At 43.2% G+C, this 12807-nt stretch overlaps 1 protein-coding gene across 1 annotated transcript; it reads right to left on the minus strand.

Moving 5' to 3' along the window:
- Positions 1-1676: 1676 nt before the first annotated feature.
- pip4k2ca (phosphatidylinositol-5-phosphate 4-kinase, type II, gamma a) lies at positions 1677-11434 on the minus strand. Its single transcript, XM_086159171.1, has 10 exons — positions 10976-11434; positions 9961-10058; positions 9645-9741; positions 9297-9446; positions 6570-6716; positions 6450-6488; positions 5663-5776; positions 4523-4787; positions 4184-4287; positions 1677-4094 (listed from the first exon to the last, which is right to left on the minus strand). The coding sequence occupies exons 1-10, from the start codon at positions 11132-11134 to the stop codon at positions 4014-4016; spliced, it is 1254 nt and encodes a 417-aa protein (XP_086015297.1). The 5' UTR covers positions 11135-11434; the 3' UTR covers positions 1677-4013.
- Between the last annotated feature and the right edge of the window lie 1373 nt (positions 11435-12807).

Genomic DNA, 12807 nt, shown 5'->3' on the forward strand with positions numbered 1-12807 from the left:
TGTGCAAGTGTCTAGGAGAGACAGCGGTAGATTTTCTGACTAGATTATTCAACAGGATCTTAGAGAGTGAGAAGATGCCTGAAGAATGGAGATGACATGTGATGGTGCCATTTTTAAGAATAAGGGGGATGTGCAGAATTCTGGTAACTATAGAGGGATAAAGTTGATGAGCCATACAATGAAGTTATTGGAAAGAGTAGTGGAAAATAGACAGAGAGCAGAAGCCAGCAATTGTGAACAGCAGTATGGCTTCATGCATACAAAGAGTACTACAGATGCAGTATTTGGGTTGAGAATGCTAATAGAGAAGTACAGAGAAGGCCAGAGGCAGCTACATTGTGTTTTTGCAGACCTAGAACAAGCATATGACAGGGTGCCAAGAGATGAACTCTGGTATTGTATGAGGAAGTCTGGAGTGGCAGGGAAGTATGTTAGACCGGTGCAGGACATGTATGCTTGCTGTGAGAGTGGTGTAGTGTGCTGTATGAGTAATAGAGAAGTTCAAGGCTGAGCAGGGACTCCATCAGGGATCAGCTCTGAGCCCCTTCTTGTTTGCAATGGTGATGGATAGGCTGACAGATGAGGTTAGACAGGAATCTCCATGAACCATGATGTTTACAGATGACATTGTGATCTGTAGTGAGAGCAGAGAACAGGTTAAGGAAAATCTAGAGAGGTGGAGGTATGCTCTGGAAAGGAGAGGAATGAAAGTTAGTCGCAGCAAGACAGAATATATGTGTGTGAATGAGAGGAACCCAAGTGGAACGGTCAGGCTGCAATGGAGATCAAGAAGGTGGAGGATTTCCAGAGCAACGGAGAGTGTGGAAAAGAGGCGAAGAGACGGGTTCAAGCAGGATGGAATGGGTGAAGAAGAGTGTCAGGGGTACTATGTGATAGAAGACTATCAGCCAGAATGAAAGGGAAGGTGTACAAGACAGTGGTGAGACCAGCAATGCCGTATGGACTAGAAACAGTTACGGTGATGGAAAGACAGGAGGCAGAGCTAGAGGTCGCAGAGATGAAGACGCTAAGGTGCTCTTTGGGAGGGACCGGGATGGATAGGATCAGGAATGAGTCTATCAGAGGAACAGCACATGTTAGATGTTTTGGAGAGAAGGTCAGAGAAGCCAGACTGAGGTCATGTACAGAGGAGGGATAGTGAATATATTGGTAGACGGATGCTGGAATTGGAGTTGCCAGGCAGGAGGTCTAGAGGAAGACCAAAGAGAAGATTTATGGACGTAGTGAGAGAGGATATGAAGGTAGTTGGTGTGAGAGAGGAGAATACAGAGAATAGGGTTAGATGGAGAAGGTTGATTTGCTGTGGCGACCCCTGAAGGAAAAAGCCGAAAGGAAAAGTCCTCGGGCCAAAACCACTGGGGGGACTCAATGAGCCTCCTTAGCCAGAACCCTTTCCAGTCTGCCAGTCCAGATAATACATATAATATTAATAAATAGCATGGATTTGGTCCCTTTTCTTTTTTTTTCTGTAGATTAGATGGATTGTTACTATGATGACCTGCCATACTAAGAGATTACCAATATGTAGAAAAAAAAACCTTTTCATACATGCTTTGTAAAAAAAAAAGTATTTTGATCCAGATGTTGATTTTTAAAAATACCACAAGTGCAATCGAGGAGTCGCTGTTGGGGCTTGGAGGTCGGATAAAACGGCATTTCAATTTTATTACTCTTTTATTTGTTTTTTTTTGGTACAGTGCACAATATCACAAGATGGCCTTTATTTTCAAAATTATTATAACATTTTTATATTACAGCATTTCCAACTTTTCCTCTCCGTCATTAATTTTTCTTTCCTTTCTTTGTCACAGCTTGAAATACCGAAACATCCCTTTAAGTCTGCAATATAATTTATGTCCTCAATGAATTAGGACACTGAATGTCGGGATATTGACTTCGTCCCCGGGGTTTTATTGTAAATTCAGGAAATGGGATTTTTTTTTTCTCTTCCTTCCTGCTCATATTTCTTTCGTGTCTTCCCCCCCGAGGTCTCCACGGCGAATCTTTCGAACTCCGCCGGCTGCTGTGTCTCCTGCACGACGTCCCTAAATGTCCTGACAGTGAAGAACCAGGGTTGGGGGGCCCTGATGTCCAATTCGCCAAAACGCCCCTGCGATACATCGATAAAAGGTCCATCAGTCTGATGCTCACGGTCCACGGAGTCCTTGACGCGTTTGGTGGAAGGAAAATAAACGTTGGCAGCCAGGATCCAACTGTCACACTGTCATATCATTACGGAAACAGGTAAAAAGGAAGGCCTCCCTTCCAGATTTAGAAGGGATTTCCTTGTCAATATTTCATTTTTTTTGTTTTGGATAATAGTCTTGTAGTGTTTGACCCACCCCTTCTCCCCCAATGCCATATTTGGGACAACACCGTGACCTGGATGGTGATGGAAAAACTAAAACGTATGTAGAAAAGACTAAACTAGCGAGGAGATGACAGCAGGGGAAGTTGTATTGGAGTTGTCATGGCAACACAATGCTAAAACACGTTCGGACGCCGGTAACAATCGTCAGAGCACGTCAATGCCCAACCCCCCCCGCCCCCCCTAAAAAAAAAGCCCAGTTTCAGACAACTACCATCAGTTTCCAACCATTTAATACTGGAAGAACTTCATCAATGACTTTGGAAAAAAAAAAAAAAAAATGTGGAAAAATAACTCTCGGGTTTAAAAACACCAAAACAATCTGAGTGCAAAATCCTGGCGGTGTAAAAGCTTCGGTCCCGCGCGTTTTGGCACCGGGCATTGTGCTTCAGGTCAACTTTTTGATTCTCTGATGCTGTTGAAAACTTCAGTATGCGATAACTCGGAGAAACGAGTTGTTTCCCGCTGAGGTCTAGAGGATCAGAGGGACGCTGATATTTAGCGGACAGTGCTTGTCCTCGGTTTTAAATCCAGACCTCGTCAAAAAAAATCGCATCACAGGAAACATAAGAAATCACAGATTAAAATAAACACTTTATTCTATTGTTAGAAATATTTATTTTTTTTACAAATATTCAAGCCCTTCATAACGTAGTTTTTGTTGTTTTTAAGTCTTTTGGGGTGGGGTGGGGGGGCATATTAGAAAACATTCAAGGAATTTCCGGTAATACCTTAATGTTTTAAGCTATAATCATCGATTTGCTAATTATATTTATTCAACTCTGACCATTTTAGTTTGAATTATAGGATGTTGTTTTTCCATGTGTTTAGTGGGAGGGCAGCAGGCTTAGTCACACTGAGATTGTTCACACATTGATATTTGATGGAGTGCAGGTTGTGGAGACAATTTGAAGTTCTTGACTAACCAAAGAACGACTTTCTGCTGGTGGTTTGTCTTTGGGTTTAAACTCAGATAATCTTTCATTTGCTACAAAGTGACGCCCGTCATTAAGTTTACTTTTCCGTCCAATCAAACGGTATTGTCTGTTGTTGGTTCCGGAAGCTCTAGAAACTTTAAAAAAAAAAAAAATCTCTTTTTCTAGATCCAAGTGAAGGTGTATGTTCCCAAACAAAGATTTTTTTTTTTTTTTTGGTCCATTAACATGCACGCCGACCCGAATCTACGACCTCCTCTCCGGTTTCCCCTTGAGGCTCCAGCTCTCAGCTTGGAACCCCCGGCGAGGTTTGGGGCGGCGATGGACTCGGACTACGCAGCGGGCGCCGGGCCTCGATTGCGGATAAATAACACGACGGCCGGTCCCCTTCTCCTCTGACCCTTCAGCGGGAAAGCGGCGCGGCGCTCACTCTGAGCCCATCTGGAGAGAATGAAGCGGTCAATGCAGTTCGTTCCGACGTCCCCCCCGTCGCGCCGAATCCGCGACAACATACATCTTCATCCCTAAAATAAATATACGTGTCAGAAGTAGTAGCACGTTAGATTTTTCACAAGGTTTAAGTAGTTGCGCCTCAGATCGCCGGCTCGAAGAAAGCCAGGCGGCATGTGTGAGTTTGGTCGGCGGTCAGAGGGACCCGTAGGGCCCGGCCGGGAGTTCGGAGCCGAGCGTCACGCGAAGATGTTGGAGATGAAGTCGCGGAAGCGTTTGGCGTACTGCTCGGGGTGGACAGTGGAGATTTCAGCGCCGGCCTGTGACAGAAAGAGAGGGGGGAGGGATCACTGCAACATCTCCCACGGAGCAGACGGGTGGCGGGCGAGCCCTCCGGGCCTGGACTCACCCCATGCTTGACGGTCTTTGCTGCGTGGGCCGCCTTCTTCTTGGTGTCGTATTGAGTGAGGACGTCGATCAGGCCCATGAAGTAGACCTCCCTCTGCGGGGCGCCTGTGGCCACAGGGAAAGAGAAGGGACCCTTTTAAACTGCTTTACACGGGAGATGCAACGAACAAACAGACAACACTCCTCCGGGATGGAGGGATGAGATTTCTGAGGTAGGAAATCGCAAGATTGTCCTTTTAGTTATATTCCATTTTGGCAAGAAACCTTTTTTGAGTATATGTTCACTGAAAAATGTCTCAATTTTGGATCTGGATTGGACGGTGAAATGCCGAGCACTTACCGGCGCAGCTGTTGACGGCGTACACGTCCACGTAGGGGTCGAACTCTCCGGGCCCCAGGGGCTTGCAGGTCGCCATGTACCCGGCGATCCCCTCCGGCGACGTGCCGTAAGATCCGGCTGCAGGGCCCGGCGCCAGGCCGTTCTCCGCCTCCTGCTCCTCTTCGTTGGGTGCCTCCTCGCCTTCCTCCTCCTCGCGCTCAGCGCGGCCCACATCATGGATGCCCAGCAGGAGGCTGTAGTCCATGATCTTCAGCTTCACAAGGAACTGGACGAGCGGGGAGAAGTTAGAGAAAAGGAGGAGAAGAAAAACCAGGTGGCGAAGGTGAGGATCAAATTTGATAAGGTTATCAACCTTCTTGTAACTCGGGATTCAGAGAAAAATCGGTCCTGGGTTTTTATAGCCGTTGTCTGGCATAGAAAGATAATCCATAATCTAATCTGATTACTATTTTGTCAAAGCACCCTGACGGTTTCAAAGTTTTTTTTTCCTCTTTGCTGTCGTCACATTGTGACTGACTGCAGACTCTTGTGTGAAAAGAAATACAACTCACATCTCCATAGAAACAGAGGAATCATTGACCAAAGTGCGGGGATGTAATACACTTCACATGCAGAGCACAGAAAACGGAATTTGAGGGGTTTGTTTGTTTGTTTGTTTTGTTAAAACAAAACAAATCATGCAGTGTGAAATCTCTAAGCATCAGGCTGTGGCCATTTTTTTTTTTTTAATGAAAAATGAAACATCAGCGTGTTTTTATCTTTAGTAGAACCAGACATTTCAGCCAGTGAGTTTTTTTTTCCCTATGTCCAGCAACACCAGGTCGGCCGGAGGTGACTTGATACCAAGTCGTGCTGAGCGCTGCAGGAAGGAATCATCGTTCTGTTTTAAAGGATTCGTTCTGTTTTAAAGGATTTGTTAGTACAAGCTGATGACAGAAATGTTTGACTTGACAAATACCCATTTGTTCATATCCACATTAATGTTATTTTATGAAAAAAAAAACAAAAAAAAACAGAAAAAAAAACAAAAAAAAAAAAGTAAAATCAATGAGGGTTTGAGGTGTAGCGATGTCCCTGCATCGCCTTTGGGACAATGGCGCTCCCCTGTGGCGGAGGTGGACAACGCAGTCGGTCGCTCACCTCCACGTCTCTGTTGAGTTTCTCCATGAACTTCTCCCTCTGCTCCTCTGTCACGTAAACCTTCTGCATGTTGTTCCGGAAGTCCTTGTCCTTGAAGGTTGGCAGCTCCTTTCCCTTCAGTAAATAAATAAATAGGTTGAAAAAAATTAAAATGAATAAATAGAAGAGAAGGCAACGCATTTCAGAATAAATAAAATACACATCAGTTGAAAGGTTGGGAAAGTTCAGTGTGTAGTGCTAATTGGTTTGCTGTCTGAGAGGTTATTGAAATAGAAAAACGAGGAATGATTTGTTCCTAAAAGATAAAGTTAATGAGATTTTTTTAAAGAATAGAACTTCCCTCTGATATTGATGGGGAGTTCAAAATTCTCATTTAAAATCGTCAGTGTCCGTATTTTTCCAAAATTTGGAGAATATTACCAAATCTAAAATTACCCACAAGCTAGATTCACCTGAATCTGTCTTGTTTTTTAAATTCATAATTACAAAAACAATATTTCAAAAAGATGTTTCATATAACTATTGAAATAACAAAAATAATAATTCAAATGTTTTTCTATAATAACTCAGAATAACAGATTTGCTTTGCATTAAATCGAATATCTATTCTGCTTATGTGTGTGTGTGTGTGGAAGATGAGCTGAATTTTTTCTGATTTTTTTTTTAGTTTTTTTTTTTTTTTCCTAAAAGCAACAAATATCAGGAGTCTCTGCAAAGACACAAAGAAACTCCGCAAAGACTGACAGACAAAAGGCATGAAACTGATGTTTTTTTGTTTTTTTTTTACCCTTTCTTTGTCGCTTGCCTCTCGATCTACCAGAGAACCCTGGGGGGAGAAAAAAAAAAATGTGATGAATTTTTTCGCACAAGCGGAAGCCTTGGGAGCCCTGCCCCCTCCTGCGCTCACCTTCAGGTCATACTTCCTGTGGACCACCAGTCTGTGGCTGAACATGTTCCTCATGACGATCAGGTAGGTCTCCTCACTGTCCACGGTCACCCGGTACATTCCCAGGAACTGAGGCAGCAGCGTGCTGCCATGACACTTCACGATGTGCTGGGGGGAGGAAAGGGGGTCACTGTCGGGTTAAACTGGGTCCATCCTGACTCGAGTGTGTTGTTCTTTCCCCCCCCCGGACAATTCTACACTATTTCAGAAAACAATTTTTTTGGTGATTTGTTGATTGTATCTTTACTTTGTTGATTCACTTGACCATTTTAATATAAAGAAAAATAAATAAATAGGAGGAAAATTTTGCAAGAAATCGTCTAACTCCAACGATTTTAAAAAAATAAAGAAAACATATTATAAAATCAGCCCGAGTGTAATTTCCGGACAATTAGCTGCTACTTTTTTCCGTATGCTTTCAATGCAGCTTAAACAATGATGCTGCTAATCTATAGATTCTTACGGGCTAATGAGCTTCATGCCGCCAAAACAATCTTTTCCTGGTAGCCTATTGTATTTTTTATTTTTTAAACCAGACATGTTACAGGCATGGTTTGGATAAAAAAAGAAGAAGCTTTCACGGTACGAATCTAATTAAAAAAATCATTTTGTGTAACATCTTTCTGACACTTGCAAATGGACAAATGGACACTTGCAGCTTATAGACAAGTGCAGCCTATATATGAACAATTTTTTTTTTTCCTTTTCAAAATTTATGAGTGCGGCTTATAATCAGGTGCGCTCAAATGCCTGAAAATTACAATAAACCCGGCAAATCATTGCCAGGTTGCGGTGAGAGGGAGGAAAAAAAAAACACACACATTGGGCATTTCGCAGTCACACATTCATGATTCTGTCTGTCTGTAAATGGCAACTCGGGTCAAAGTTTAAAGCTCTTCTGAAGCCTGAAAACGGCAATGATTAGGTGGAGGGACGTCTCAATGATGTTTCACCTGCCTTTTAAAAGCCAACAAGTCAATAAGCGGCATGGAACCGGACTGAGAATCTGCCACCTGAACCCGTCCTGGTCGAGGGAATAGGGGATTGGTGGGTTGGGGGGGGAACCGCAGCTGCACCAACAAAGACTTCATTCAGACCGATGAATCAAATAGAGCCGCCATTGACTTCCCTCTGCTCCCTCCCGGCCTGGCGGCGGCAGTGGCTGCTGCGTCACCTCATGCAGACATTCCAACCGGAGCTGGAAGAACGGGCCCGTTCAGGTCAGGCGTCAGATGACGCCCTTCTGGAGCCCATGAAGCTCGGCGTTAATCCACGCGCAGGACAGAGATTTAACTCAGGTGTGAGGAACCGAGGACTGATTGCTATCAGAGCTTTAATAGAATAATCTTCTGAATCAGGCGATAGAGATAGTGTGATTCTTTTTCCTCTTCTTTAAAAATCAATTATTGGGTCTGCTGGTAGCCTCGCACGTCAGGTTCACGACACAAAAAAAAATGTACAATTGTGCTCATGACAAAACAGGAAGTGGTTTCATGTTTGCTTTGAATTAAAAAATCATCCATTATTATAAATAGATAATCTAAATATTAAGTCTTTTCCCCATCATCTCCCTCTATTTATAACATACTGATTTATAAACCTTTGCTGATTTTACAGTCATTGTAAAACATGTTCTTGCTGATCCTAAGGTACTGGTCCTTTCTTGAGTATTGACTAGTATTTTTCTTGTTTTGAAAGTAATTTCTCACAGATTTTTTTTGATGATTTTTTTCTGCTGACATTTAGATAGTTGATAAAATGTTATATTTTTTCCATTGGCAGATTTAGGGTTAATCTTTAGATTTTTTTTTTTTGTGAACATTGTTAGTGATAAAAGTGATGTCTTTGAGATATGGGTTTTTAATTTTTTTATTTTCATCAACTGTAAAATAATTTTTGACCTACATCCCTTCACTGATTTTTCCTAGATTTTCACTCCAGACACAGAATGACAACCTTGCTGCAGGCTTCCACAGCATGTCTGTGGTACTACCGGCGTATTTGGGTATTTGGGTCAACTTCTTCTCTGCTCAGTACAGGAACACAAGCGGCTTCCCCAGGGAAGTACTCGTTTTGGGAACTCTTACCACAAAGGCTGTTTTATTTTAAGCTACTGAGGGGAGAAACTAGAAAAAAAGGTGAGGCAGGAAATAAGTAGGATGGGTCTGCGTGAAGATCCCAGCAGCTGGAGTCTGAGAATCCCAGCTCTGTGTTCATATGTCCTCACAAAAACGCAGTCACCGGTGTTAAATGAATCAAAGAGAAAGAGGGCTATATTGGACAGGCTCCAAAATTCATGCCACCTGTTCATTCATAGCTTGTTGCCTTAACCCAGGCCACAATAAACAAACACCCCTTGCACATCCATGAATCTCACAGATGAATTCATCCTTGCTTTCCAATAAATAACATTACCCCCAGACAATAATTAATCCTATATTCCTGTTCTATAATGACATGATGCAGAAATGTCCTGCCATGCTTGTACAGATATAGACACAGATTGTGATACAAACATGTGGGGGGTTATCTGAGGCCTGGGGAGGGGTCAACAGTTGAAAACCAGCACAGAGAGTAAAGAGGAGTCCCTGGTTTTGTTGGTCATACTGACATTAGACCTTGATGTCATTGAATAGCTGGTAGGCTCCCGACAAAAATCCCTTGGCAGGAGACCAGCACAGAACTCACCTGGTGGTACTCTGATAGGATGCTGTGCATGTCAGCAACGTCCTCGCTGGAGATTTGCTTGACCACCAGCGTGCGGTCATAAGAGTTGAGAAGCAGGCCTTCGCCCTGGTCGTCTGCATTCCTCATCGGAGGGCTGCGGGTCAACGACACCTGGGAGGTTTAACAGCAAAAAGGTCAGTGTGGAGATCAACAAATCCTTGATTTCAAAAATTATATGTACAACACCGGATGTTTTCTCAAAGAGACCTTTTTCAACCCAAAACAATAATGATCTTCTCAGATACTAGTTTTCCCAGCGCACAACCTTATACATAAGAGTTAAGGATTTATTAATCCTTTCACACACACCTGGTAGTCCAGATCCTCGATTCCAAAACGCTCCCTGAGGTTTCGGAAGACTTGAGGACAGTACTCTTTGAACTTGAAATGTCCAGGGAGATTTTCTCTGCAGACACAGAGGAAGGTGACACTTGAGATGAAGCCGACATTTCCAACTACACGTGTTTGTCATTTAATGCAAATCCAAAATGAATGCATCAACAACGTTTCAGGCCATTAGTTAACATGTCCTGCTGAGCAAAGAGGCCTTAAAAATAGGTCACAGCCTAATTTCCTGCCCACAGCAGAGCTCGGTGCAAGAGACACCTCAGATTTGGAGTCTCACTTGTTGAAGAGGTGGTTGTTCACTTTTATCTTGGTGTTCGCTTTAAAGTCGTCTGGCAGCAACATGACGGGAACAGGAACTTGGTTCAGGTCGTTGATCTGCAGACAAACAGGACGCCATCAGCGTTTTCAAGACCCTGGAAATTTCAGACTTTACGATGTAATGAGACACTGGACAATGTCTTTGTTATTAATATCTTCTAACTGGTTTTGAGTCATGTATTTGTCATACATCATTCGTTATATGTCAACAACTGGTATTTCATATTTAACTCTGTGGATCTAAACATGGATCATTAATTAGTAGTTTTTTTTTGACAACGACTTCCGAACTTTATGAACTTGCTAAATTGCTGTGTGATTTTACTTCCCATTATCAAGGCATCCTTGCTGTAATTTACAACAAATTCTGGCAAAATTCACCAAACCTTCACATCTAATATGACCATTTTAATGTTCGCGTCACATGTTTTTGCTCACCATTGTTTTCAGTTTTAGAAATGCAGTGCTGAATGACGTACATTTTGACGAATAAAATACTGAAAAATAGAAGTACATATCTGATTCTTACAGTAATTGTGAATGATAATTAGCACTTTTGCATGGCGCTGAGCTTGGGGGAATAAACGAGAGTATCGCAGTGAAAATGCTTATTCTTAAAACTAACATGTCAGCCTATCGGAATATTCTGGAATGCTCTTTTTTGTGATTATGGCAATTCCTATGCCAAAACAGGCGTTTCCGCTGATATGTTTGTAGCATTTTTGACAGGTGGTGATAGCAGTGGTCAACCCTTGACCCACAAGACAAAGTTAGCTGGTGACCATACGCTGATATGTAGCTTAACCGTTTTTTTTTTAATTACTTTTCAAAATAAGTGGTGTTTCAACGTCGTATTATTCCCGTGTTATGAGCTACCTGCCTCCCGCCTCACCTGCTAATGGTCCCGCTAGTTAGCTAGCGACATTAACGCAACGCAGATAACGCTATTAGCATGTTAGCTTCCGCTGACTCACCGAGTGATTGACGCCCCACATAAAGACGCTGAGGACCGGGTCACTGGCTCGGAACACTTTCACCTTCTGCTGCACGAACTGCTTCTTTTTCGTTTTGGTCTTGGGCGCCAGGATGACCATCGGACTGGAGGCGGCCCCGGAGTTTCCGAGTGAAGCCATGTCCGCAGACTGTGGCTCCTGGGCTGCGTTCGCGAGCAGGCGGTGACACCTCTTCCTGACGGCTACTGTTGCTCAGCTCACCGAGCTTTTCCCCCGACGTTTAACGTCCGGAGGTTTTCGAGTCTCTGGCGGCGACGACCGAAGGTCACCTTCCGGGTTCGGGGAGTTACTTCGATACCGTCGCGATTTCAAACTAGCAGCGTGAATCATTAGTCAAGCTCAAACATGTATGACTAGCATTACATATTCCCAAATGATGGCTGACAGTCGACAGTCCATCACCGCCCCCTCCAGCCCGCGCGTATTATTATCAACCGCGTGGTGGGGTTTTGATTGACAACCGCTCTGACCAATCAAAATGAGTCTATTGGGTCACATGACTATTACTGGGTGGATACACAGAAAGGTCCAGGAAGTTGCATTCACAATGGGAATTTACACTCAAAACAAAGCTTTGCTCACTTTTACACGCATGGTGATTAATGTTGTTGAACCGTGAATTTACCTTTGATAAGCCTTCTTCGTGTTTTCCTTCCAGCAGTTCCCTGCAGAGGTCACCACGAGAAATTTTGTGTCTCCATCTAACCCTATCTCTGCATCCTCTTCTAGAATAGAATGGAATGGAATAGCCTTTTATTGTCATTGCATTTCAAAAACAATGAAATTGTAATGCTGCTTTATGGTGTAGGAAACAAAAAACAAAAACAAAAGGACAAGGCAATATGCTGGACAATATAATAATTAATAATGAATACAAAGCAGGTACTTAGGGTCAACAGTCTAGAGCAACGGAGAGTGCGGAAAAGAGGTGAAGAGACGGGTCCAAGCAGGTTGGAATGGGTGGAGAAAAGTGTCAGGGGTACTATGTGATAGAAGACTATTGGCCAGAATAAAAGGAAAGGTGTACAAGACAGTGGTGAGACCAGCGATGATGTATGGACTAGAAACTGTTCCAATGACCAAAAGACAGCAGACAGAACTAGAGGTTGCAGAGATGAAGATGTTAAGGTTCTCTTTGGGAGTGACCAGGATGGATAGGATCAGGAATGAGTCTATCAGAGGGACGGCACATGTTCAATGTTTTGGAGAGAAGGTCAGAGAAGCCAGACTGAGATGGTTCGGTCATGTACAGAGAAGAGATAGTGAATATATTGGTAGACGGATGCTGGAATTGGAGCTGCCAGGCAATAGGTCTCGAGGAAGACCAAAGAGAAGATTTATGGACGTAGTGAGAGAGGATATGAAGGTAGCTGGTGTGAGAGAGGAAGATACAGAGAATAGGGTTAGATGGAGAAGGTTGACTCGCTGTGGCGACCCCTGACGGGAAAAGCCGAAAGAAGAAGAAGAAGAAGAAGAAGACAAAGCAATTCAATAAAGTGAGATGTGCAACTGGAGCAGTCAGTAATACTCTTGCAAACTAAATGCTGGGATGAGGTATAGTGGGGCCAAAGAGTATTTAGTCAGCCACCAATTGTGCAAGTTCTCCCACTTAAAAAGTTAAGAGAGGCCTGTAATTTTCATCATAGGTACACTTCAACTATGAGACAGAGTAGGGGGAAAGAATACAGGAAATCACATTATAGGGTTTTCAATTAATTAATTGGTAAATTCCTCAGTAAAATAAGTATTCGGTCACCGACAAACAAGCAAGATTTCTGGCTCTCACAGACCTG

The sequence above is a fragment of the Fistularia commersonii genome, chromosome 14, assembly GCF_037954325.1.
Source record: "Fistularia commersonii isolate RoL2024-O1a breed Wild chromosome 14, RoL_Fcom_v1.0, whole genome shotgun sequence".
In the NCBI taxonomy this organism is placed as follows: Eukaryota; Metazoa; Chordata; class Actinopteri; order Syngnathiformes; family Fistulariidae; genus Fistularia; species Fistularia commersonii.

Excerpts from the sequence above, each read along its gene's own strand:
- pip4k2ca (XM_086159171.1), bottom strand. The coding sequence starts at position 11,134 with ATGGCTTCACTCGGAAACTCCGGGGCCGCCTCCAGTCCGATGGTCATC. Across the intron at positions 6,489-6,569 it reads ACAGGAAGTATGACCTGAAG|GGTTCTCTGGTAGATCGAGA; the intron begins GTGAGCGCAGGA and ends TTCTCCCCCCAG. Across the intron at positions 5,777-6,449 it reads AGGCAAGCGACAAAGAAAGG|GGAAAGGAGCTGCCAACCTT; the intron begins GTAAAAAAAAAA and ends TATTTACTGAAG.